Source organism: Pipistrellus kuhlii, unplaced genomic scaffold, assembly GCF_014108245.1.
Source record: "Pipistrellus kuhlii isolate mPipKuh1 unplaced genomic scaffold, mPipKuh1.p scaffold_m20_p_1, whole genome shotgun sequence".
NCBI classification, from domain to species: domain Eukaryota; kingdom Metazoa; phylum Chordata; class Mammalia; order Chiroptera; family Vespertilionidae; genus Pipistrellus; species Pipistrellus kuhlii.
The window spans coordinates 11,096,875-11,122,392 of record NW_023425404.1 but is presented as its reverse complement, the minus strand read 5'-3'; the positions used below and the strand labels follow the sequence as shown (position 1 = coordinate 11,122,392).

The following is a 25,518-nucleotide window of genomic DNA, read 5'->3' as shown; positions in this document are numbered from 1 at the left end:
CCATGGCCCTGACTGGTTTGGCTCAGTGGCTAGAGCGTCGGCCTGCGGACTCAAGAGTCCCAGGTTCGATTCCAGTCAAGGGCATGTACCTTGGTTGCAGGCACATCCCCAGTAGGAGGTGTGCAAGAGGCAGCTGATTTGATGTTTCTCTCTCATTGATGTTTCTAACTCTCTATTTCTCTCCCTTCCTCTATGTAAAAAAAAAAAAAAAAAGTCAATAAAATATATTTAAAAAAAAGAAAAAAAAAAAGAATCCAGAGCCATAGAAATGTGATTCCCATCCCCTCAAGGAAGTGCAGGAGGGCTGTCACAGTCCTGCTCCACTGCCACCGGCTCTGTCCTTTCTCCTCTGTCTTTCAGTCTTTCTATGTTATTTTCTATCTTCAAAAGGAAAATGAAACCATAGGGAAGGGGAGAGAATAAAAGCATTTTACATTTAGACGTCTTCTTGACTAGGTTGCAAAAGCAATATCTTGGTTTAAGAAAATGTGACAGAAGAATCCTAGAGAGAGGCTTCCAATAGACTTTTCTGTTTTCAGAGTGTGATGGGGAAGTGGTGGCCGACAACCCAGAACAAGTCCAAAGCAGCATTGATATTGGATGCACTTGTGGCATTCCTCTTTCCAATTTTTTTTTTTTTTTTTAGCCCATGGCACAGCAGAGTCATGCTATTAACCTCTAGGCAGGCGTCTTCAAACTACGGCCCACGGGCCACATGCGGCCCGCAGAGGAGTCTGAACCGGCCCGCCAGGTTTTTTGGGCAGTGAGCGCAGCCGAGGTGTTACAGTAGGAATTAGTAGTTCATATAGTCCGGCCCTCCAGCTCTCTGAGGGACCGTGATCTGGCCCCCACTTTAAAAAGTTTGAGGACCCCTGCTAGAGTCAGGATGGCAATAGAGCAGATGGTAAAACAGTGGGTTTTTTGTTTTTGTTTTTATAGCATTGTTTTCTTATTATCTCTAGAGCTTGGTTAATTTCTCTTGAACTTGAAAGATTCTCCGCTGCTGCTTCCTCTTGCTACTGATACTCAACAAGTTTCTAGGCCTCTGATGGGAATTGATTGGCATGAATCTTCCAGATCTTTGTTTGGTTGTGACATGGAAACTGATCTTGTGTATTGTGTTGTTGTATTTCTAGAACTCTATGGCTTTGACGTGCTCATAGATTCTACTCTGAAGCCATGGTTGTTGGAAGTGAATCTCTCTCCTTCTTTGGCTTGGTAAGTAGCCTGTTCTATCCACTAGCAAAGGAGAACCCTCCGGTGAATAGCACTTAAACACAGTTTGTTTATTTTTCATTTTTTGTCATTTCTCTTGGTACTAGAAGATTTCTTTCCTAGTTACTAGATAGAGATGTCTAGAATTTCTAAATTTGGAAGATTTGTTGTATGTTGTCAAAGTCCATTTGACAGCCATGGACCCTATCCTACTAGTCAATTTGTGCTCTATGTTTACTTTCTTACTGGATTTTTAAAGGATGCTTCTTGCATTCATTTTTACATTTTTATCTCCAATTCTCCCTCTTTCTTTAACTTTATAGGTATTCTGCTAAGGCTAAAGAAATACATGTGGTATTATATTTCCTTTATTATAAAGCCTTATACAGACCCAAATCCACATAAACTATAAAGATATAGAGCTGGGCCTGGAGTAGGGTAGATAACAGCTGTCCTTTTGTCCTGGTAATCACCAAAGATTTAAGTCTAAACATTTCCAATCATTTTTAATCTGTCTATTATTCAGAAGAACGAAAGAAACATTTTTTTTTTCATACTAGAGAAGACACTGCTTATATCTGTAGCAACAGCCAGAGTTTCTATTTGCTATATACTTCTCCAAACAACTAAGGAACCCTGGAGATTTATTATATTTCAGAGACCACCCAGCTCCTGCATTTTTAAGGATGAGCAACGTTGGCAACATGCCAAGGAATCAAATGAAGACAGATAGACTACTTTATGGAGTAGGAGCTTGGCTTAAACCCAAGAGTAAGGTGTGGAGCTAGATACTGCAGATGCTTCAGATGTGGTGCTACACTTTGAGCCAGTCAGCTTTTATCAGCTCGCCCAGCACACACCGTGTTAGCGGGACATCAAACGTGTTAGAGGCCCCAGAATGAGTGATCTGGCTCACGGAGAAACACCTCGGCAGCACAGCCATCATGGAGGCACCGCCTCACAGAGGCCTCCAGCTTTCAGTCTGTGCTGTTTCTGTTTCCACGTGGACTTCTGCTGCATCATTTGGTCATATTTTGGTATAATTTGTATTTATTTTGCCCACATTTGCAAGCCTGTAAGCTTAAGAAAATTGACTTAAAAAAAAGTCTAGAGAGAGCCAAAGATTCTTCTCTTGCATGCAAATGTGATTTGACTATTGCATCAGAAAAAAGTAATTTCAGTGGTGGGCACCTCATAAAAAAGTCTAAACCTCTAAAGTCCACAGTGATAATGAAGCAGTATTCTTGATTTGTGCAAAATTTGAATTGCACAAGATCTTCTGGACTGAAAAGATTGCATGTCAGGGAATCAACGCCTTGGTGCTTGGCCTGCCTGTCGGAGGATGAGTTTAACATCAAGCTTTTATTTCTAGTACTTTTGCCAGATTTCTTTTTCTTTTTCTGCAGATTGGATGTGCTTTGTGTTGCTGCTCATCAACATTTGGAAGCTTTGCTATGTTGGGGCCCGTTAGGAGCAGCTATTATGTTAACCTATAAAATTATCGATTGCTCTTTTCTTTCTCTTTTCTGTTAGTGATGCCCCTCTGGACCTAAAGATTAAAGCCAGTATGATTTCAGATATGTTCACTGTTGTAGGTGAGTAGTGGTGTTTTCTGAAATCGCACATAAAAGTTATCCACAGCGTCCATGTTTTCAGGCACATAGGTGTTGCCAATTGGCAGTTCCTAAGCCATGCTGGATGTCTTGTACCAAAAAATTATATTTTCAGGGAAGTGTTTATGTGTTCTGCTCCCCCTGGCTCCATCCTGTCCTGAGGTTGAACCACAACTAGGGCTGAGACCTAATTCCTGGGCACAGGAATTAAGAGCTAAGGAAGAGAATTAAGCAAAGGTCTGGAGAAAGAATATTTTTCTCTGAGCTGGGATAGTGAGACCCACTGAAGAAGCTTTGGTTCAAAGGAGACTGGCTGTATTTCTGCTGGACAGTCCCTGCTGGTGTCAACATGAGTTGCGGCAGTTATAACTGAAGAACTAGTAGTTATAACGGAAGCAGTTCGTGGCAAAAATCCTTTTTTGAGTAGATAAACCCAAACTTTGAAATGGAGATGGGCATTCAGGTGGATAGGTGGTTGGTTTGTTGTTGTTGTTTTTTAAGTACTCTAAAAAAACAAAATAAAATATATTTGAAATGAACTAGCACTTGGTGTACCAGCAAAAGCTATAAAACTTAGGTACTCTGTTCTCCTTGGATGGGAATCTGCTTCCTTTTATGATACAAGTGAAATTAGTCCAAGCCTAATCTTTTAAGCCATGGAAAGGCTACCAAGCTCTTTTTTGTTGTTGATTTTTTAAAATGAATTTATTGGGGTGACATAGGTTAATAAAATCATGTAGATTCGGGGTACAAGTCTATAACACATCATCTGTATGTTGTATTGTGTGTTCACAACCCCAAATCAAGTCTCCTTCCATCACCATTTATCCCCCTGCAAAGCTCATTTTGAAAGTTGCCAGTAGAACACCTTCAGCAGTTCCAGAAGTGGATCCTGCAACTGGACAAGACTCCTCACTTGCTTCTGGATTCTCCCGGTAAAAACATTATTTTCCAGACACCATCCAGGAAGTCACTTTAAAATAATTTGTTTGTATTAACAACTGTGTTTTTTAATGGTGGTTTGCACCTTCATGCTGAAGCTCATCAAAACTGCACACCTCTTTTCCATCAGAGTCATGTTTCAGCTTCCCAGTGAGGAAGGTTGATGTAGCTGTGTATTTTCCTCTCTTGTTCTCTCCAGCTATAGTGGCTCAAAGTTCAAGCAGAATGTGTATGTGGGAGAGTCATGTCTAATCCTCGTGAGAACGGATCTCTGTAATATTCTCATATTTTTTATGATACAGTGAGTGCATCATAAAAAAAGGTGCAGCTCAATCAGCTGATTTCTTAGAAAATGGCAAGTTTTAATGTTTCCCATTCTCCATTCAGGATTTGTGTGCCAAGATCCTACCCAGCGGACATCAACCCGGCCAATTTATCCCACCTTTGAGTCTTCCAGGCGAAACCCTTTCCAAAAATCTCAGGTAAGCAAATTCAGCACCAAGGTGCCCTAAAGAGGCTTCCTAGATATTGGCAGGCGATGTAAATGAGTGAGCCGAGGCTCCATGGATATGAGGTCACTCAGAGCAGAATTCGGGGATATGCTAGACAGGAGGCAGTGTCATTCATCTGTGGCTACTAGCTTATGCTTTCAAACAAGCTTACTGTCTGCTTCTTGCCTTTTCTTTTGGCTTCTTTTTCCATTATCTTTCATCCCCCCCCCCCCTTTTTTTTTTTTTAATTTCCCTCTTTTCCCCCCTCAAATTGATATGCTCACAAATAAGGCACAGAGAGGGAGCCTACAAATTCCTGGTCATTACTGTGCCACATTTTTTCTGATCTTCAGACTAGCTTCATAAAGATGCTCAATTGAAATATCATCAATCCTACAAGTGATTCTATTCAGAAGGATCCTCAGTGGTGGTGAGGTGTTGGCTGAGTTTTCAGTGAGATAAAATGCCTATGGAAACCTGTGCATATCTGAAACGTCATTTGATCAAGCATTGCTTCAGTCCTGGTGTTTGTATTCCAGTTAACCAGTCAGCTAATCATTCTATCTATCCACGCCATCATCTATTCTAAGCAGTCTCTGCCTATCTAGACCTGGCTAGTTTCCACTTGTTTTCTGTTTGTTTATTTTTTGTCTTTAACATTTCTTACCTAAAAGGTCCACATTCCTCCTCTCTTCCCATCTGGATTATCTCACCTGCTCATTTCATATTATTTACTTGTTGTCTGTTGCATTGTTTTGCATTCATTGGTTTGTTGCTTTTAAATTGTCCCGTACTCATCTGCTGGATTGTAAGCTCTCTCAGCTTCTTCTCCCCCTTCTCCTTTCTCTTTCCCCTACCTCCACTGTACCTTCCATTAATCCTTTTTTCCTTCCTTCTCTCACTCCTCTTCCTCCTCTTCCACTTGCTTGCTAGTCTTACTTGGAGTAATGCTGTTTCTCTTTGCTGCATTCATACAGATAACTTTTCATTCGAACGGGATTTGCAAACTCAAATGCCTACAGGGTCTAATGCAGACAGTGGAAATGAGGAAATAGGGCCAGGTATGAGAGAAGTAAGAGTGATGTGACTGCAGGAGACTGGAGAGGGCATGCCTCCTATAAAAAGGAACACCTATTTTACTGTGTGCTCCAGCTAATCGTTGCCATCTACGAGTGTGGGCCAAATGTTGTCAGATTTTCCTACTGTCAAAAGGAATCAGAAATCTTATTTTAGAATATTGGCAACTAGTTCAATTAAAAAAAAAAAAGTATTTGTAGACCAAACGTAACATGCCTACCTGAGACCTCCTGCTGTAAAGAGTGTTGTGACATGGAACAGAGTGTGCTATATTTTAAGGGGAATTTCCTTGGATTACAAGTAAAACCAGATAACAGGGTTGTACTTGATCTGTACATCATCACAGATCAAAGGGTTTTCTTTAATTTTTAATAAGAAAAAGTAGAGGATTAACCTAGGTGTACTAGGAAAACTGAATTTAGACAGTCACATTCCTTTGTAAATGGTTTTCTGCAGTGTCTGTGGCAAGAGCCACAGGATTGTAGGAAGGATTGTGAATGTTTATGTACAGCTTTAACAGAGTTTCTGCCAAGTTTCACTCTAGGGGCCGTATGTCAATCCTGTATGAATTGTTCTTTTTCTTAGTTTGTCTTTCAACTTCTATTGGTGACTCTTTGCAAATCATAGAGAATTTGTCACCATTTGTTTTGCTACCTGGTAGATAATGGCCTGATCTCATCCATAAGCAGCCCACAGGACACTTATTAAAGACTAAAGAAACTATAGACTAGGGTATGTTTTGTACCCTGTGTGAAACACAATTATCAGGATGGGGAATTAACTTCAGAACTTCAGCACATGACAGCAGGATTTTGACTTCAGTGGTGAGAAGGTGAAATTGGAATAGCTATACGGTAGAGAAAGCAATGTGAAAAATATTGTTCTCATTTTCCAGGCACAGAGTGTAGGTCTCTTGCTTTTGGTTTTAGAATGGAGATCATCTTTTTGTTTTTTTAAAACATAGACTAGGAGTTGAAAAATATAGGCATGTTAGGAGAAGATAAGGCTTTATTCTATTTTTCTGTCTTTTATGCATATAATATCTGCACAATTTCAATCATCAAACACTAAATAGGTAAGTTCTGGATCATTTGGAGACTTCATTCAAATTTTCATCTCCATTTGCCAAACGGAAAGCCTTTTAGCTTTACTTTTTCATAGTACATATTTTATGCATCTACTTTTTGAACAGTTTAATAATATAAAATAGAATATGTGAAAATGAATGCACAGAGGTCTTTTGGATATAGAATTTAGGAGTAGAGGTTGCAGGAATGTATGAATCCTCTTTTCCTGATAGTGATTATGCTGTGATGGAGGCAGTTGAATTTAAATGATGAACAGTGTTTAGAGGCATATTTATCACTTTAATTAAACTATTCCAGAAAGGAAATATCATAATTCACAGATAACCTTTCTTTTGTTCAGTCATCTTCTGAAATATACTAGAGGCCCGGTGCAAGAAATTCATGCATGGTAGGTAGGGTCCCTAAGCCTGGCTGGCGATCAGGGCCAATCCGGGCCTTCCAGCTGTGGGCTGGGGCTTCCCTTCCCCAGTTGCTGGCGGCTGGCCAGGGCCTTCCTTAGTTCTGTGCTGCCCCCTAGTGGTTAGTGCACATCATAGCAAGCGATCGAACTCCAGGTAGAACTCCTGAGGGGATAATTTGCATATTAGGCTTTTATATATATAGGGATAGATTGTTGTCAGAATATTGGGATGTGTTTGAGTTTCTCAACAGTTATTAGGCTTCAACATATGAATTTGAAGGGACACAAAATTCAGTCCATAACAGTGAGTATTGCTAAAAAGGTCAAAAGTTAGTTACCAAAATGCCTTTTCATAGATAGTCTACACAAAGAGAAAAATAAATGCAGGAATAGCTTCTGACAAACGGGATTTTTCTCTTTGGACAAAGTTACTTCTATGAATTCTGAAAGCCAATTTACACCCACATTTCTTGAATTATTTCATATTTTCCCTACTTGGCAGATTTGTCTTATGTCTTTTCATCTGTTTCAATAATCTATTCTCATGCTTTATACCAGGCGTCCTCAAACTTTTTAAAGTGGGGGCCAGATCACGGTCCCTCAGAGAGCTGGAGGGCCTGACTATATGAACTACTAATTCCTACTGTAACACCTCGGCTGCGCTCACTGCCCAAAAAACCTGGCGGGCCGGATCAGACTCCTCTGCGGGCCGCATGTGGTCTGCGGGCCGTAGTTTGAAGACGCCTGCATACCATCTGACTTCCCATTTTATATTTTTCTGTTCACTTAACATCAAAGTCACTTAAAACTTTTGTTCTCAGATGACATTCCTAGTCATCTTTCAGAAGGGGAAATAGTACAGATCATTTTGGGGGTCTGTGGTGAGCATGGCACATTTACTTGCTCTTGCAGAATGCTCAGAGCAGTCGTCCAGGATTGAGGTCTCTCAAAGTCCAGCAACCTGAGTATTCCTCAAGTTGTACTCTTTCTGTCATAGTTCTTTTATGAGTCTTTCATGGCTCTAATCTCATTATTTTCCCCTTTAAGTGCTAAAGCATCCCACCTACCCAGTTTTTTCATCTGTGACATTTGTTCCTTGGTTTCCTGTCTTATGTCTCAGTTCTAATTCTTTTTCCCCAGTGCTGAAAAGAGTATAGTTACTGAAATAAATGCACACTTAATTTTATACTGAGATTTTCCCCAAACTTTTTCCATATTCTTGAAAATATTAAATGTATTCTAAAACAAGATTAGGAGTACTAGCTTAGAAAGATACATGCACATCCTTTTTTTCCTACTTATCTCTCCTAACCCATAGTATTTTCCTATTCTTCTGTTTTCTCTTCTTGCCTTTGAGTGTACTAGCTTTCATCTCTTTCCCAGGGTTTGAAAATGGGCTTTGGATTTGAGCTTACACATATTCGGAAAGATAATGATGTTGAGGAACTGAATAGAGGGAAATGAAGAAAGGTAATGTTTTTTTCGTTTGCTTTTGTTTTTCTTTTTAGCGTTCTCGTCCACTCTCTGCCAGTGATGCAGAGATGAAAAACCTTGTGGGCTCAGCCCGGGAGAAGGTGCCGGCGAAACTAGGTGGTTCTGTGCTTGGTCTGTCAATGGAGGAGGTGAGATAACTCTGTTTCAGGCTTTTGTGGTTCAGAGAAAATTAGTGAGTTACTCATAATATTCATTACCAGCTCCTATCTTATATTGAAAAATATAAGATTCAAGAAGGGGGGATCCCCTCCCCCCAAGAAAACAGCATCTTAAATGTAATTAATTTCTCCCTCATGCTTCTTTCATATTCTTGGATCATAACTCCTTTCTTCTGTCTTATAACCACATGAATTCCAGTTTTCAAAATAGATAGTAATTTTATTTTATTTTCCTCCATGTAGATCAGAGTTTTGCGGAGGGTGAAGGAAGAGAATGATCGGAGAGGTGGATTTATTCGGATATTCCCTACATCAGAGACATGGGAAATATACGGGTGAGGTGACTGCCCATTAAAAAAAAAAATCTATATCTTAAGTCCACACAATTGGATTAATTGTGACACAGTGTCATCATTGCTCCCCTCATGGTGCTTTTCTTATTTTGTTTGTTTATTTATAAGAGTATGAATACCATCAGCCCAAACATTAGAGCATTAAAATAATTTAATCTACGTGTGCATTACTCCTCTTTTTTTTTCTTTTTTTCTTTTTTTTAAATCCCCTGCCTCTCTCCTAACTCAGGATTGGACACTCATAGGTTTTGTGCTTATCATTACCTTGATTTGGAAAAAAAAAATGTTTTATCATCTATATGTGTGCCTAAGAAATATATTGTTTATTTTTAGTCATTGAGATCTGTATACATGCAATAAAATGCATCCATTTTAAGTGTGCAGTTTGACAATCAATTTTAACAAATATAAACACAAGTTAAACCACTGCCATTACCACAATCAAGATATAGAACATTTCTGTCACTTCCAGAAGTTCCCTCTACCTCTTAATAGTCAGTCCCCCATTACCTCCATTCTCAGACCTCTGCCGATCTGCTGTATGTCGCTCTAGTTTTTCTAGAATTTCATATTAATGGAATCATACAGTATGTGCTCTTTGGTGTCAGGATGCTTTTGTTTGGTGCAGATTTTTGAGATTTATTCATGTTGTTGTTTAAAGTAATAGTAATAGTTATGTCTTTTTTTATTGTTATGTACTGTTTCAATATATGAATATACCACAATTTGTTTATCCTTTGAGCTGTTCTAGAGCATTTGGGTTGTATCCATTTTGGGGTTATTATGGAGAAAGCTGCTATGATATTCATGTACAAGTCCCTTTATGGATGTATGGTTATGTTTCTTTTAGATAAATACATAGGAATGGAATACTAGGTAGGTCGTTCGATAAGGGATAAAGAGTAATAGTACCATTATACCAGTATAAATGTATGTTTAAATAACAGTATAAATCTAGTGATTCCCATCTTTGCTAGCACTTGTTATTGTCAGACTTTTAGGCATTCTAGTAGTAGCATATCTCTATGGTTTTAACTTGTTCTTTTATGGATAATGATATTGAGCATTCATATTCTGTTGACCATTTGTGTATCTTATTTTTCTGTTTTAAAATTAGGATTTTTATCTCTTTTTAAAATATATATTTATTTCAGAGAGGAAGGGAGAGGGGGAGAGCGATAGAGGCATCAATGATGACAGAATCATTGATCAGCTGCCTCCTGCATATCCCCACTGGAGATCGAGACCACAACCTGAGCATGTGCCTTTGACCAGAACCTAACCCGGGGTCCTTCAGTTTCCAGGCTGACGCTCTATCCCCTGAGCCAAACTAGCTAGGGTGGATTTTTATCTTTTTGTTACTGTGTTATGAAGGACTTTTGATACAAGCCCTTTCTCAGATATTTATATTGTGAATATTTTCTTCAATTCTGTGGCTAGCTTTTTTGCTTTTGTAACAATGGCTTTTAAAGAACAGAAAGTTTTAAATTTCAGTGAAGTCCTGTTGTTCAAATTTTTATTAATACATATTTATTGAGTATTAACCAAGTATTAATATTTGCCTGTTACTTTGGGAATATAAAACAAATATTATATGGGAACCCTGCTCTTTGAGAAATGACAGTAAGATTATGGAGAAATTCTGTGTGTGTGTGTGTGTGTGTGTGTGTGTGTGTGTGTGTATATATATATATATATATATATATAACAAAAAATAGCTCAGATTTTTGTAGCTCTATGTAATTATGATGTACTTAAGCACATCATTGTTTTTTCTCATTTTAATGATGAGGCAAGTGAGGCTCAGTAAAGTAATGTGACTTGTTTGTGATCTCACAGTGGGCCTTGATTCAGGGATTCTGACTCCAGATTCTACTTTGTCCTACTTCGTCATGCTGCTTTCCGAGAAGAACAACCTTACTCTCTGAGACAGCAGATGACAGGTCCCTCAGATATACATTAAAGGGCAGGGTAGTTCAGACAAAGGCACCTCTGTAGTCATATCAAGAAGGCTCCCTGCAGCAGGGTGGACTTGAGTTACTTGTGGAGGATAGGTTATGAATTTTTCCAGACAGAGGCAAAAGGATCAGTGGGAGGTGTGGTGTGAGAGGATCTTGAGGAGACTTGCCTGGCTCTACTGCAGGATCCATGTTGGGGAACTGTGTGGACAAAGTGTGGTATAGATTATCCAACTTTTGAAAACTTGGAAGAGTAAGTGTATGCCTCCAGCAATAGGCATCAAGGAGCTATTGAAAACTCTTGAGCAATTTCTTGATTGAAACAATCTTCCATCCACATTTTCATGTTTTTGTTTCCCCCATTTCCAACTTCATTTGACTTTTTCCCTCAGCTAGATACGATTTTTTTTTATGGGGGTTTTGTTTTCATTTTCATTTTTTTCTGAATTTAGTATATCACCTTTAGTAACCCCAAAAATCCTGCATTTATTTCTTATTTTCTAGACTAAGCCCTCTATTCCTTTTATTGTATTTGCTGCTACTCTAGTATTTTATCATTTAAAAAATATTTTTGTTGATTTCAGAGAGGAAGGGAGAGGGAGAGAGAGATAGAAACATTAATGATGAGAGAGAATAATTGATCAGTTGCCTCCTGCACAGCCCACATTGGGAATCAAGCCTGCCACCCAGGCATGTGCCTGACTGGGAATTGAACCATGACCTCCTGGTTCGTAAGTCGACTCTCAACACTGCGCCATGCAGTCTGGGCTATTTTATTGCTTTATTTGAGCAACTGCCGCCTCCTTTGCCGCTTTAGAAACAGTACATTAGTAACCTGCTACTTCTGTACTTGATTCCTGGTTTTATTTCTATATTTTCTATTTTCAATAAGTTTAATAAATAACCAGTTTCTTTCTTTGTCTTTCAGGTCCTACCTTGAACACAAAACATCCATGAACTATATGCTGGCAACACGTCTCTTCCCGGACAGGTGGGGATTTGCTATTTTTATAAATTTGGTAGGACCAGATCACAAAATTAGGGAATAGAACATACAGTGAAAGGCAAAAAAAAAAAGCTCTATAAAAGTCTTTGTATAAAAAGCTTTGGTAGAAAGAGCCTTGCAGAAAATACAATATAATAGCTCATTTTTCCAGAATTCATTCATTCTCAGCACTTTGTAACATTTTCAGAGGTTATTTTAACAATGTTAAAATAACCAAGCTGCCTTTATGTAAAGTGAGGAATATGTGCTTATCTTCTAACAAATATGCCTTTTTGCTAAGCTATTAACCAAATATCTAGCACTTCGGTGTTTTGGAATATAAAACAAATATTAGATGGGATTAAGCATAAAGATCTGTAAATTTTAAAGATCTTTTTATTTTAAAAGTTAAACAATAAAGATCTTTAAACAAACTTAACAGATGCCCTAAACTTCATTCTTTTTAAAGGAAGGCCCTTATTCAGAGCCTTTTTACTTTTAGACACAATTTTAGCAGACATGATCATCTGTTTTTCCAGACCAGAAGAGATTAGAATGATCAGATTAGAAAAGGTGGAGGGGAGGTAATTCACAAAATAAATACACTGAGAATTGTAAGAAATGACAACTGATAACCTTAATACAAGAGAAAATAGGGGGAAATGATGGAAAACAGACTTTGGAATTCAAATAGCATAGCAATCAGAGACCGCTCAGTCCCACATATTTTTCTTGCCCCTGAGACATAGCTGCATTATAGTGCAGTTCAGTAATTGACTATCAAAATAAGGTATTTTAGTTATTTAGAGAAACCTATATTCAATTCAGGATACGTGTCCTTTTTGCAGGACTTTTTTTTTCAATCCTCACCCAAGGACATTTTTCCATTGATTTTTAGGGAAAGTGGGAGAGAGAGAGAAACATTGATGTGAGAGAAACACATTGATTGGTTTGCAGGATTCTTAAACTATTATAGATACCCAGATTTCAACTGTTTCTTGCAATTTCATGATCTGTTGTCAGAAAATATATGGGATTTGCAATTTCTCTGTATAACTTTATGGCACATGTGTCAAACACAAGGCCCGCGGGCCAAATCCGTCCCGCCAGGCCTTGCAATGTGGCCCGCACTGCGCTGTCATCACTGCACTCCGCTGCGTTTCCATCACAATGACAGTTTATGACTGTTCAGTAAACCATTCGGCCAGCGATTTAGGCTGGATTTTAGATTTTGGCCCCTTCTCTGATTGAGTTCGACACCCCTACTTTATGGTTATTACCATTGATGAACTAATTACACTGTGCAACTTCTAATGAAAGAAATCTTCAGATTTACTTAGCAAACATAGAAGCTTGATTTTTATGAGGTTCCCCTGTCTTTACAGTTCATATGTGTTACTTTTCATTACTTTGGTTTTTAGTGGATGAGTGTGTTCAGTCTGAAGATTTTAAGTCTTTCAACTGTAGGAAATATACTTGTACCTCTCATCCTGCCTTTTCTTTCCCTGTGGAACTTTTGTTAGGTGAATTTTGGATCTTTTGATTTTCCTCCATAGTTCTTTACTTTTTTTTTTCATAATTTTGATCTCATTATCTCTTAGATTTAAATTCTGGGAGACTTCTTGAACTTTGTCTTCTAAAATTCTAAATAAATCTAAACTCTAACAACTTTAGCCTTATCTGTTTTGTTATTTAAGACCAGCACAGAAGAGGGTTGTTTACATTTTTTTTAATTTGGCAAATATGATTTTAATATCAAATAATTATTTTTGCTTTCTGACTAGTTTTCGTAGTTTATGGATATAATATCTTTTCACATCTCTTTGACTTTTTCTTTTAAAGAGTAGTTTATTGATTTTTATAGAAAGAGTAAGGGAGGGAGAGAGAGAAAGAATCATCGATGGGAGAGTGCGCCATTGATTGGTTGCCTCCTGCATGCCCCTTTATAGGGATCAAGTCAGCAGACTGGGCATGTGCCTTGACTTTGAATCTAATTGGCAACTTCCTTGTGCATAAGATTATGCCCAACCAACTGAGCCACACTAGCCAGGGCTCTTTGATATTCTTAGTTTGTTTAGTGTTCTTTTCTGTTTGTATTATATTTAATTCTTCTGGATTAGTTCTGTTTGTTCATGTCATTCTTTCTAGTTTATACCGTTGTATTTCCTTATATTTGATAATCTTTGATTTCCAGTCATATTTATAAGTAATGGACTGTTCGTTTAGGATAAGCAGGCTACATGAGCTTCCTCACAGGTTGTATTTCTGAACTGATGTGGACTCTGGGCTTGTATCTAGGTCCTTCCATATTTGGGCTTCCCATGAGGGAGGAGGAGAGCAGAGCACCACAACAGCCAAAATTAGGAAACATTCTGCTAGGGGTAGCATAAAATTAAAAAATTTGAAATGTAACATGTGCTTTTTAATTAACACATTAACCACCATAATTTCAAAACTATGGTAAGTGTTGGCAATATTTTGAGATACCTCTTAACAACTCTAAAGTAATAAGAAAAAAGATGTTACTTCTTTAGGTAATGAAATCACAGTAATACCACTGAGGATGGTTTCATGCATGTATATGAAGGTAATGCTAAGTTTCAGTTAATATTTTTTCTATCTACTCCCTGAATTCTTTCTTGAAGCCCCAGTTAACATTCTGCATTCTAAAAACTTGGATTAAAAAAACCTCTGAATTTTCCAGTTTAGCAAAGAAAGGCCCTCATGATCTACTCTTGACAGCCTTTTCAGTCTAATCTTCACTTCTCCACACAACCCATGGCCAACGAGACCACATCTGCATGCTTTTTTATGCCTCCTTATATTTTCATACTCATTGTACCTCAGAATGACCTTTAGTCCATCCCTAACTTCTTTTTCTATGTTCTTCATCCTCTTTCCCAGACCAGGAGAAGTTCTTTATCCCTCAGTCTGATTTAAATTCCCATTTCTATAATAATAAAGCATAATATGCTAATTAGACCATACAGTCAAACCACCTTCCAGACGTCATTCTGGACGAAGCCGCAGCACCAGGGGCCGAGGCAGAGGCAGTTAGGGGTGATCAGTTAGGGCGGGCAGGTGAGTGGTAAGAGGCGATTAGGAAGGGAGGCAGGCAGGAGAGCGGTCAGGAGCCAGTGGTCCCAGATTGTGAGAGGTATGTGTGACTGTTGGTTTAGGCCAGAACCCCTGAGGCAGTCAGACATCCCCCGAGGGGTCCTGGATTTCGAGAGGGTGCAGGCGGAGCTCACACACACACACACACACACACTTATGAATGAGTTTTTTGCACTGGGCCTCTAGTTATATTATAATTGCTTGTTTTCTAACTAGTCTGTCTACTTTATAAGTTGACTTTTATGAGTAAGTACTTTGTTATGTTCATCTTTTGTCAGTATCAAGAATCTACTCCACATACAAAAACATGCTTTGGAAAAAATTGAAGAATTGAAATTGTATTTATTGCAAGCCCTAACATCTTCCAATAAGTCTCTTCTCTCTTATTTGAATTGATGTTTTTCCTCTTGCAGATTCTATTGTATTACTGTCAGAACTACTTTCATACTAATTCTCTAATCATTTCTTATAGGTTAATTTTGTCGCTTTCTTGCCCTCTACTCCTACCTCACCTACCCACCCTGCCTTGCAAACAGTATCTTAAATACTTTCATACATTATGATAGTATTTTTAACCCTTTCATATTAATAACACCTGTGTTTATCTCCTGGCCCTACCCGAAAACTCTGAAGTACTAGTATTTACTGAAAAACTGCATAGTGATGGTAATATGAAGCAATGATTGCAAATTGTGGGGAAAAAAACATTATATGATGGGAAAGTTAAAATAATCTTGAGACTTTCTGATGACAGTAAGACAATATGAGGACATTAGCTTGAATAGAAGACATGGGAAGGAAAAGACAACATTTTGGTGAAGACAAACTTTTCGCTTGATTTTTTATAGATAGAAAATCTTGATATTGATTGCATTTGTGTCTTAAAAACCCATACAATATCAAAGATTACACATTGTGTAATTCCATTTATATAACATTTTGAAATGATATAATTTTAGAATAGAGAACAGATTAAAGGGAGGTAAGCAGTGTCTTGTCATGAAAGAGTAACACGGGATCTTTAAGGTAATGGAATCGTTCAGTATCTTACCTGGCAAATGGGTACATGAACTTGCACAGTGATAAAATTGTATTAAGCTACATATACACATTCACAAATGAGTACAAGTAAAACGGGAAATTTAAGAAAAGAGTGTTAGGTGAAAGGAAATTGAATGAGGAGAAAAATCTTTTAAAGGAAAAAACAAAAGTTTAATATGAATGGCATTCACCTCCTTTGGTTAGAGCCCAACAAGTGATGGAGAGCATCATTTGTGGAAAATCTCTTTCTCTTGATCAGCTCTTTGGACCTCATAGAAATGGAGATTGGTTTCTTTTCTTAATACAGTTCAGTTATAACGAGTCCTGGAGTGTGAAACCTAAGCCCTGGGTTCAAAGTTAAGCCTATTAAACTCTGACCTAGGGCATGTCATAAAATGGTCTTTTTAGAAATGGGGCTAATAACCTTCTGCACATGATTGTTGTGAAGAATAATGTGACTTGACTTGTGACTAGATATACACCTGTAAGTAATTGTTAGGATTTTTCTCTAGAATTCATTTGTTCTATCCCTTTTGTTTTTTTATCCTCCCTCAAGCTCCGGGTACTCTGTTCTTTTCTGGGCATGTTCTCAGTCATCTCTCTGCTCCCTCAACATGTCTTCCCTGGCATAATTTCATGTTGAATCTCTACAATAAAAAAATTTCAAGTGTGTGTGTGTGTGTGTGAACTCAGAATATCCGCAGCGTGTTCTAACCCACTTGTCCTTTCTACTTTTGCAGGGGAAACCCAAGAAGAAGCATATTGACAGGAAGAACACGGTAACTGATTTTTAAAAGTTGAGCAATTTTTTCCATGTGTGTAATATGTGATCATGCACAGACTAAATATGCATGATACTTCATATAACCATTTTCAATTTGGCTCAGCTTGAGTAACATGAAAATGTTTTCTATCGAAACATTCTGTAGCAATTTTTTACAAACTAAGTTTGAGATTTATGTGCTTGCTTATAACTACAGGTATATCATTCAACTGATAATAATATTCTTCTTTGGCTATGTAAGAGAGACCAAAATATCAATGAGATTTCAAGACTATTCCTGCTAGATTCAAATAAGAGGTTAAGTTTTGTCTTTGACATACCTGGGCATACAGCTCTGAGCCTTATGGGACTGAATAGAACTACTTCCAATTTGCCATGAAAGTAAAAATATGCATGATACCCATGGCTGCTCACTTTGGTAAGAAAGGTCTTACAGGAAGAGCTGAGGATGGCCTTATCCAACTGAAGACTCCAATTACAGTAAAACTCTTCAACCTAAACTCACACCCTCTGGTTTCAGACATCACATACATCCCCTTTGCTTTATATATTTTTAAAAAGCAAAATGAGAACAATAAGAAACATTCTGTATCAGTGCTCACCAACCTTTTGGACCTCATGGACCACGAGTGGTCCACAGATCATAGGTTGGCAACCGCTGTTCTATATCTAGCATTTGGTTCTACATTTAAGAATGAAGGTAAACTTGGTCTCTCACTCAAATCTTTTAAAGCATAAGTCTAATTTTTTATTTTTAAGGGAAAACTGCCTATCTGGCATGGTTCAGTGGTTGGACCAGGAGGTCATGGTTCCATTCCTGGTCAGGGCACTAGCCTGGGTTTTGGGCTAGATCCCCAGTGTGGGGCATACAGGAGGTAGCTGATCAATGATTCTCATTATTGATGTTTCTATCTCCCCTTCTCTGAAATCAATAAAAACATATTTTTCAAAAGGAAAACTAATGATTGCCATTTAATTAAAGGAAAACAATTCAAGTTTGTAGTTTATTTCTAAATAAAAGTCATACTTAGTTTGTAAGTTTTTTCCAGTTTTCAGTCAAGGAATATGCTTCCTAGAGTATATGCTATCAATTTTGAAATTAGAAAAATAACAACAAAACAAAACAAAAAAGAACAAAAGATAAAATCTTAAACAACGAGAATATTTAAAAATCAGTGAGTTCTGCCCTTTGTCCATTTTTTGCCACTCATTTTATATGGCTTGGCCATCATTAGGGTTTTCTATGTGATATAGAGGCATAAGCAAATGAAAGGTGGTGTTAGAGACCCTATGTTGTAGCATGAAACAAATCCGAATATACTTAAAAGGATTAAAGGCAGATAGAGTATGTTCCTGGACCACAAGGAGATTAGATACCAGTAACAATAGAAAAAAAAAATCTCCAAATATTTAGGAATTAACATATTTCTCCTGGTTCATAGGTTGACACTCAACCACTGAACCGCAAATAGCCAGGCTAGATGCATAATTTCTTAAAAGAATATTAACAAATAGAATCCCTTTGTATGTAAAAAGGCTAATGCATAGGACTAAAGTGAGACTTTAAAATATCAGATTTGTTCTGTTTTCTTTATTAATTACTTGCCTAAAACGTCTATTTTCACAAATATATGTATGTGTATACAAGGGAGGGTGGAACAGTGTTCAGTTGGGACTATCATTTTTAAATTTTGCTTCCCGTTTCTGCCCTTGATGTCAGGACCTTCCCTGTTCTTGACTCAATTTTCTCCTCTAAAGAGGAGGCTTCCAAAAGATTTACTATTCTTTTCATCCACCCAGAAATCTCTCCAAGTCCTAAAAGACACAGCCTTTTCATCGAGCTCAGAGACCAAAAGCTTCCAAAGGAATGAAGATGATTCTTTGACCTCAGAGAGAATCCACTTTGATTTTTAGAGAGTTAAAGAGGGCAAGTTCAAAGCTGCCTGCCTTCAGACACTAACACGGAGAATTCTTTTCTGGCCCAATGACCAAGAACCCTTTTTCTCTTTAGTTATCCCTGCTACCTTGTACTTTACTTGGTCCTTGTCTGGATTGGATCTGATACCTGTCACTTCTTTAATTTGTGATTTATTTTAATGCCTATTGTAGCTGCTGTGGTCTTCATTCCACATCCCATTTCCCACTCATGAGCTGATTGAATTTGGCCTTGTCCTGCATCTGTGTCTGCCCTTCTCTGTGCCTCTGACTAACTTCTGACCTGTACTCAACACCTGAAGTGCCCCTGCCCCTTCTCCCCACCTACTCCCTTAATGAAATAGGTCCTAAGGGAGGAGCTCCTCACGTAGGAATGCTTGAGACTTGGAGTGTCGTAAGGTCCTGGTGACTTTACCAAGATCCTTCCCCTGCGAGTCTCAGTCAGCTCTGTGCTACCATATTCATAAATATCAGCTATCCCTCCCCCATCTCACCTCTGCTATATTTATTGAATATGATGTAGTCAAAACAATATTTGTATAATTCTAAGTTACAATGACTAACAAAATAAACACCTCTAGCCACCACCTAGCCTGAGAGTTAAAATGTTACCAGTATCTCCCAGTCGTTTTTAAGGTATAAAGTATTGGGTAGCATTTTCTGATCTCTGCAATAAATAGCCAGTATTACTGAATATCTAAAAATACTTAAACATTATCTTCAGATATATTTTTGTTCAGAATATTTAAAAAATTCAGACAGGCCATTAGGGAAGTTTTAATGTAGATTTCAGCATTTCAATTCATCTGTCAGACCTTTTAGAATTCATTAGAGTTACTTACCAAGTGTGCCCAGTCTATCACCATTACAGATTTCTGTCAAGCTTAGCCTTAGAACAAAGGAGGGAATTTTCTGAAGGCTTTTTTCCCCCATAGAGTAATGACTGATGGTGCACCGGAATTGAAGGTAGAGAGTATGAATTCAAAAGCCAGGCTGCATGCTGCTCTGTATGAGAGGAAGCTCCTGTCTTTGGAAGTGCGAAAACGTAGACGACGCAGTGGGAAATTGAGGTCGAGGACAAAATACCCAGGTATGTGCTGGAGAGCTTTCACCAAAGTCCAGTACCTGGCCCTGCCTGACTCATTTAATCAGCTTCTTACTGCACCATGAACCTGAACCGTCCTGATCACATATACTTAGTTTTTTGGATAGTCCTTTTTCTCTGAAACTGAATTTCAAAATGATTATGTTTTTAAGTCTTCTATAACATTTGTATTGAACATGAGAAGCACACACATTTAGGTTTTTGCTTGTATTTCAGCATCATTTAGTATTATCTGATACTTTAGAAAGTTAATTAGCATTAGCTTAAGTTTAATAGAAGCCTGAGCATTATTGTTCTGTTTTTATCATGATTACATATTAAGTCCTGTTTATTCATTGACATTGTTGAATGCTGTAAATATTTTAAACCCAGACAGACAAAGCGGAACTTCTTTCTCTCCCAGATGCTTCCATATCCATTTGTCACTGACTGACTTTCTTTTTTCCCTCCTCCCCTCATTTGGTAAGCAGCTGGTTTAGGCACATTAGTCCCTGAGGTTTCATTGGTGAATAAAAAAGATTTGGTCCTTGTTACCATAGACCTTCCAAAGCAGTGAAGGAGAAGGATAAAGAATAAACTTAGGAGAGAAAGCTATTCCCTGCTCTTTGTACCTTCATGAAAGGTACCCTTCAGAAACCTCTAACACACTCTAAGACACATGTGTCAAACACAAGGCCCGCGGGCCAAATCTGTCCTGCCAGGCCTTGCATTGTGGCCCGCACCGCGCTGTCATCACTGCACTCCGCTGCGTTTCCATCACAATGACAGTTTATGACTGTTCAGTAAACCATTCGGCCCGTGATTTAGGCTGGATTTTAGATTTTGGCCCCTTCTCTGATTGAGTTCGACACCCCTACTCTAAGAGATTTCTAAGATCTTATTTTGCCTTAAGTTGTGAGAGAATCATTGGTATTATGATGAGAGACATCAACTACTGAAAGTCATTACTAAGCTTTTAGAATATATAAGATTGGAGAGTGATGTATGCATGCTGTTAATTTGTGTGTTAGTTATGGGTTTTTACTAAAAAGATAAAAGGAAGGTATTGGGAGAGAGGAAATTTTAATCCTTTTTTCAGCAACATTAGTGATTCTTCGCATTTAGTGATTACTCAACAAGCTGAAATGAATGTTAAAACTGAGACAGAGAGTGAAGAGGAGGAAGAAGTTATATTAGAAAATGAAGATGAAGAACCGGAAGCTTCCCAGGAAGAGTTTGCAGGGTCCCTTGGAGAAAATCAAGCCAAATACACGTCCTCATTGAGCACAACGGTAGAAAATTCACCCAAAGAAAATGCCATGAAAGTTTCCGAATGGACTAATAAAGGCGAACAGTGCTGCAAAATTGACACTCAGGAACCAGAGCCTAAATTTAACCTGATGCAGATTCTGCAAGAGAATGGCAATCTTAGGTATGTACCCTTTGTAATTATAATAGTAAAACTGGTAACAGCTAACTTGTATTGTGTACCAGGTGCCGTGCTGGTGGCTTTAGAGCCATTTTCATCTCTTATTCACAGTAGCCCTGTGAAGTAATGACTGTGATATGATAGTATTAATGAAACTGAGTCTTAGAGAAGTGGCTTGTCCAAGATATAAAGCTATGATACAAATCCAGGTTTCATTGGCTGGACAAATACTTGTTGGGTTTTAGTGTTAGCACTAAGAACACAAGGAGCTCAAGCAGCTCATGATTCAGTATGGAGACACTTAAAGAGCAGAGGCTACGACCCCAACATGGATTAAGTCCTCTTAGGACACAGTGAAAGGACTGATTAGTCTTGCTTGGGAAGGTTAGAGAGACATTAGGGAGGAGGCAATATTTGAACCAGGCTTTGAATAATGAGTAGGATTTCAGGAGGTTTGGGAAATACCAACTAAGTGTGGAAGTGCTAATAGAAGAAATAAAGACACAGAGGTGTGATAGAAAATTCATTCAGTCCTTCAGCAGTGTTTGCTGAGTACCTGCTCTGTGCTGGGAATTGTGCTAGGCTGCATAGAATTACCATGGAGAGAGACCAAGACAGGCTCCTGGAGCTTACTCTAGTGGGGAAGGCTGGCAGTAGACAAAGAGGCAGGGTACTCTTAGGCAGTAGTAGGAGGTGCTATAAGGACAACAAAACAGGGTCTAGTGTTAGTGTGGTTCCATTAGATTGGTGTTTGGACACAAAGAGGTAACTTTTGAGTTGAGTCTGAATGATGATGAGGAGGAAAGTCATGTGAAGTGGAGTTAAGGATATTGAAGTGGAGAGAAGGATATTGTAAGAAATGAGACAAAGAGGAGCCTTGATTTTTAAATGCTAATTTCTAAGCAGATAAATGATGTGGTCAGATCTTAATTTAGAAAATAAATTCTGATTGCACTGTGGGAGAGGAACTGAAGGTAGAGCGGGAAGTTTTGGGGCTGTTAACAGTAGTCCAAAGCCAGGACGATAAAGGCCTTGACCAGAGGAATGGAGGGAATGGGATGGGCTTAATTAAATTTGCAAGTTAAAATTGTCAGAGCTTGGTCTCTATAGATGTAAGAACTCCAGAGAGACTGACTTTTCCAAATTTGGCAACTTAGTGATGCCATCAGTCAGGATAAGGAGCATAGTTGATGATTCAAGTAACGTTTTATTTGGGACACAGTGCGGTGAAAGTGCTCCAGGATGAGGATGTTCAGTAGATAGAAAATATAGCTTTGAAGGTCAGAGGTCAACAGAAATGTATAGTTGATAGTTAACAACTTCAGAGTGGATGTGCTTGTCCAATTCAGTTTAGTTCAGCAAGCAAAGACAACGGGAAAGGGAAGAAAACTGAGCCCTGGGAAAACCAATGTTTACTAGTAAAGAGACAAGAAATAGCAGAGAGTTAGGCAAAGAACTGGGAGGGTGTGGGATGGTAAAGGCTATAAGAGTTTCAAGCTGTAGAGTGCCTCAGACAGCCCAAGTTAGGATGGGAGTGAAAAGAGATGCCTGCATTTATGACCAGGGATGGATAGAGAGTGGATAGAAGAGAAAGTGTGATTTAAGGAAATAAAAAAGCAATTGTGAAATAACTTTTTCTGAAGATTTGGCAACGAAAGGAAGGTGAGGATGCATGTGAGAGAGCAAGCCAAGAAAAAGGATTTAAAAATTTTTTTCTAGTAGGGATTCTAGAGCTTATCTATAGACTAAGGGAAGGATTTTATGGGAGGAGGATTAGGGATGCAGAAATGGCTATATTGATAGAAAAGGGTTCTAAAGGAAGGTGGCAGAGGCTAATGGAGGGGTATCTTCTTCCTGTAAGTCAGAATGGAAGCACTATGGGATGAATGCAGTGGTTAGAAGTTAAAGGAGAAGGAAGTTTAGGTATTTATTTTCTAAGTTAGTGGTCAGTTGTTATACTAGTACTGCAGGAGTGGAGAGCGATATTGGGGTTTGGGAAATGGGGGGATAGAATTAAGGTTTGGAAAATGAGAATAGTTTCATTAGTAAAGAGCACACTGAACTTGGTTAGGAGACCTGGGCTCTGGCTTTAGTGCTTACCAGCTAGAGGTGTGATCATGGCTTTTCCACGCCTCAGTTTCCTTTTCTATTAGGCCAGAGAATGGGGTTAGACAAGTGTTTTCAAACTGTGCTTTCTGCTGGGGGAAAATTGAAATAGAACTTTTCAAAACCACTGGACTATAGTCTAAGGTCCTTTCCAGCAATGACATTCTGGATATAATTATTTCTTCATAAATCTTATGGACCTCACTTTCAGCCAGTAAACTTGTAATTGCAGTGTGCATTCATATAAATTAGTGGTTTTCAGACTATTTTCTGGAGTTGCCCATCATTCCATGGGGCATCAGAGTGGCTACTGGGAATCTGGGCGGGGTCCATGGCAAGGATTCAAGACTCCAGGCCGCAGCCCCCTAGTTATATGTATATATTTAATCTGATAAGACTTTCACATCTTGATAACATTTCCTATGTTGATAGTTTTTTTAATCTTTACCCAAGGAGTGAGGGTTCTCTCCCCTACCCCAGCGATTTTTAGAGAGAGTAGAAGGGAAGGAAGAGGGGGAAAAGATAGAGTAAGAGAAGAGAGAGAAAGAGAGAGGGAAACATGAGAGAGACACATGGATTGGTTGCCTTCTGCAGGAGCACCAGGGGGGGCAGGGATTGAACCTGCAACCGAGGTGAGTGCCCTTGCTTGGAATTGAACCCGTGACCCTTCAATCCACAGGCTGATGCTCTAACAATTGAGCAGAACTAGCCAGAACTATTTTTTGTACTGAGGATCCACATAGGCTTTTGTTTTTTGTGGGTTTTTTTTTTTTGGTGTAAATCATTTTTTCATTCTTTTATCTTTTTGTTTGTTTGTTTCAAATGACTAGCTAACAAATGTATCTAATACCTTAGGGGCAAACTCAGGATTAACATCCTACTGATCTCTTTAACAAGGGCAGAAAACTTAGTACTTGTTCATTTGATTTTCAACAATGATTTTTAACAAAATAATTGAAATCTTAACTTCTAAGCAATAATTCCCTTATCCAAAGACCTTCATGTTTTAACATTAAAAGACTAATCAGCCGAGACTGGTTTGGCTCAATGAATAGAGCGTTGGCTTGGGGACTGAAGGATCCCGGGTTCGATTCCGGTCAAGGGCATGTACCTTGGTTGCGGGCATATCTCCAGTAGGGGGTGTGCAAGAGGCAGCTGATCGATGACTCTCTCTCATCGATGTTTCTAATTCTCTATCTCTCTCCCTTCTTCTCTGTACAAAATCAATAAAATATATTTTTTTTTTAAAAAAGACTAATCAATACAACTGGGTATTCTGCTAAATTTGGAGGTGTCTGACACATGCTATTTCTAGTTCATTATATTGCAGGTGAATTCATTGACCAAAATTGATTTACTTTGATTTGAAAGGAATTTGTTGTGGAGGTAAAGCTATAGGAATGGTTGAGGGGAAAGTGACATATGGTCCCCAGGTGGACAAGAATATAATTGTTGTCTTTATTGAGAAACACTCGGAAATATAAATTTATTTTTTCCAAAGTCATATTATACTCCCATAGACTATCCCTATTAATAACAAAGATATAGCCTTTCTTATATTTCATGCTCTGAAGATCTTATGTATTAAACTCTCCAAAGCAAATCTACTCCTCAACTTGACTCCCTTCCCCTCCAGTCCCTCCAACACACACATGTAAAGCTAAACCTAGACCCTCTTGGGATTTCCAGTGTACTCTGGACAAGCCCCTCATCTCAGCCTTGGAGGAACAGTGAGTAGAAAGCACTCAGTGATTGCATGTGTGAGGATTGTAAACAAAGTTTGTGTTGGGCCCCAAGCTTCACTGATGTCATTTTGGCTAGAGTGTCAGAAGGCCGATCAGCTGAAGTAACCAAAATCTCCCCTGAAAGAAAACAGAGTTGCTGCAATTAGCCGCCGCAGTGAAAATCATCAGTGTCTCTCTGGTTCCTCTGGCTGCCACGCTGTACTTATCAGATTTCCTGGGTTCTTACCGAGACCACCAGTCAGCAGTCGGTGGGTTCTTCGGCAATGTCGCTGAGGAGTTTTGTACTGCATGCGAGGATTTCTCTTTCCCACTGAACATCTGGGCTTGTCCTAGCCTGTCCATGCCAAACTCTGTTGGCCCTCACTCATTTGTTCTGGGCCTCTGCCACTCTCGTCTCGTAGTTGAGAAAAGCATGATCTTAAAATTTGGTCTCAAAAGTTCCTTTGTAGGATTTATCTATTTCTGCTTTGGAGGCTTTTGCACACCAGAAATATTAGTTGCCA

The 25,518-nt window shown here is 38.6% G+C and overlaps 1 protein-coding gene across 3 annotated transcripts in view; it reads left to right on the top strand.

Annotated features, from left to right (window-relative positions):
- TTLL5 (tubulin tyrosine ligase like 5) overlaps positions 1-25,518 on the top strand; it is a 239,727-nt gene that overhangs the window by 61,536 nt on the left and 152,673 nt on the right. For all 3 annotated transcript variants that reach the window (XM_036430782.2, XM_036430771.2, XM_036430764.2), the window contains exons 13-21: positions 1,137-1,218; positions 2,749-2,810; positions 4,158-4,252; positions 8,335-8,448; positions 8,722-8,813; positions 11,718-11,780; positions 16,673-16,711; positions 19,587-19,741; positions 20,861-21,167. In XM_036430782.2, coding sequence (XP_036286675.1) covers positions 1,137-1,218; positions 2,749-2,810; positions 4,158-4,252; positions 8,335-8,448; positions 8,722-8,813; positions 11,718-11,780; positions 16,673-16,711; positions 19,587-19,741; positions 20,861-21,167 — 1,009 coding nt within the window. The remainder of the gene's footprint in view (positions 1-1,136; positions 1,219-2,748; positions 2,811-4,157; positions 4,253-8,334; positions 8,449-8,721; positions 8,814-11,717; positions 11,781-16,672; positions 16,712-19,586; positions 19,742-20,860; positions 21,168-25,518) is intronic.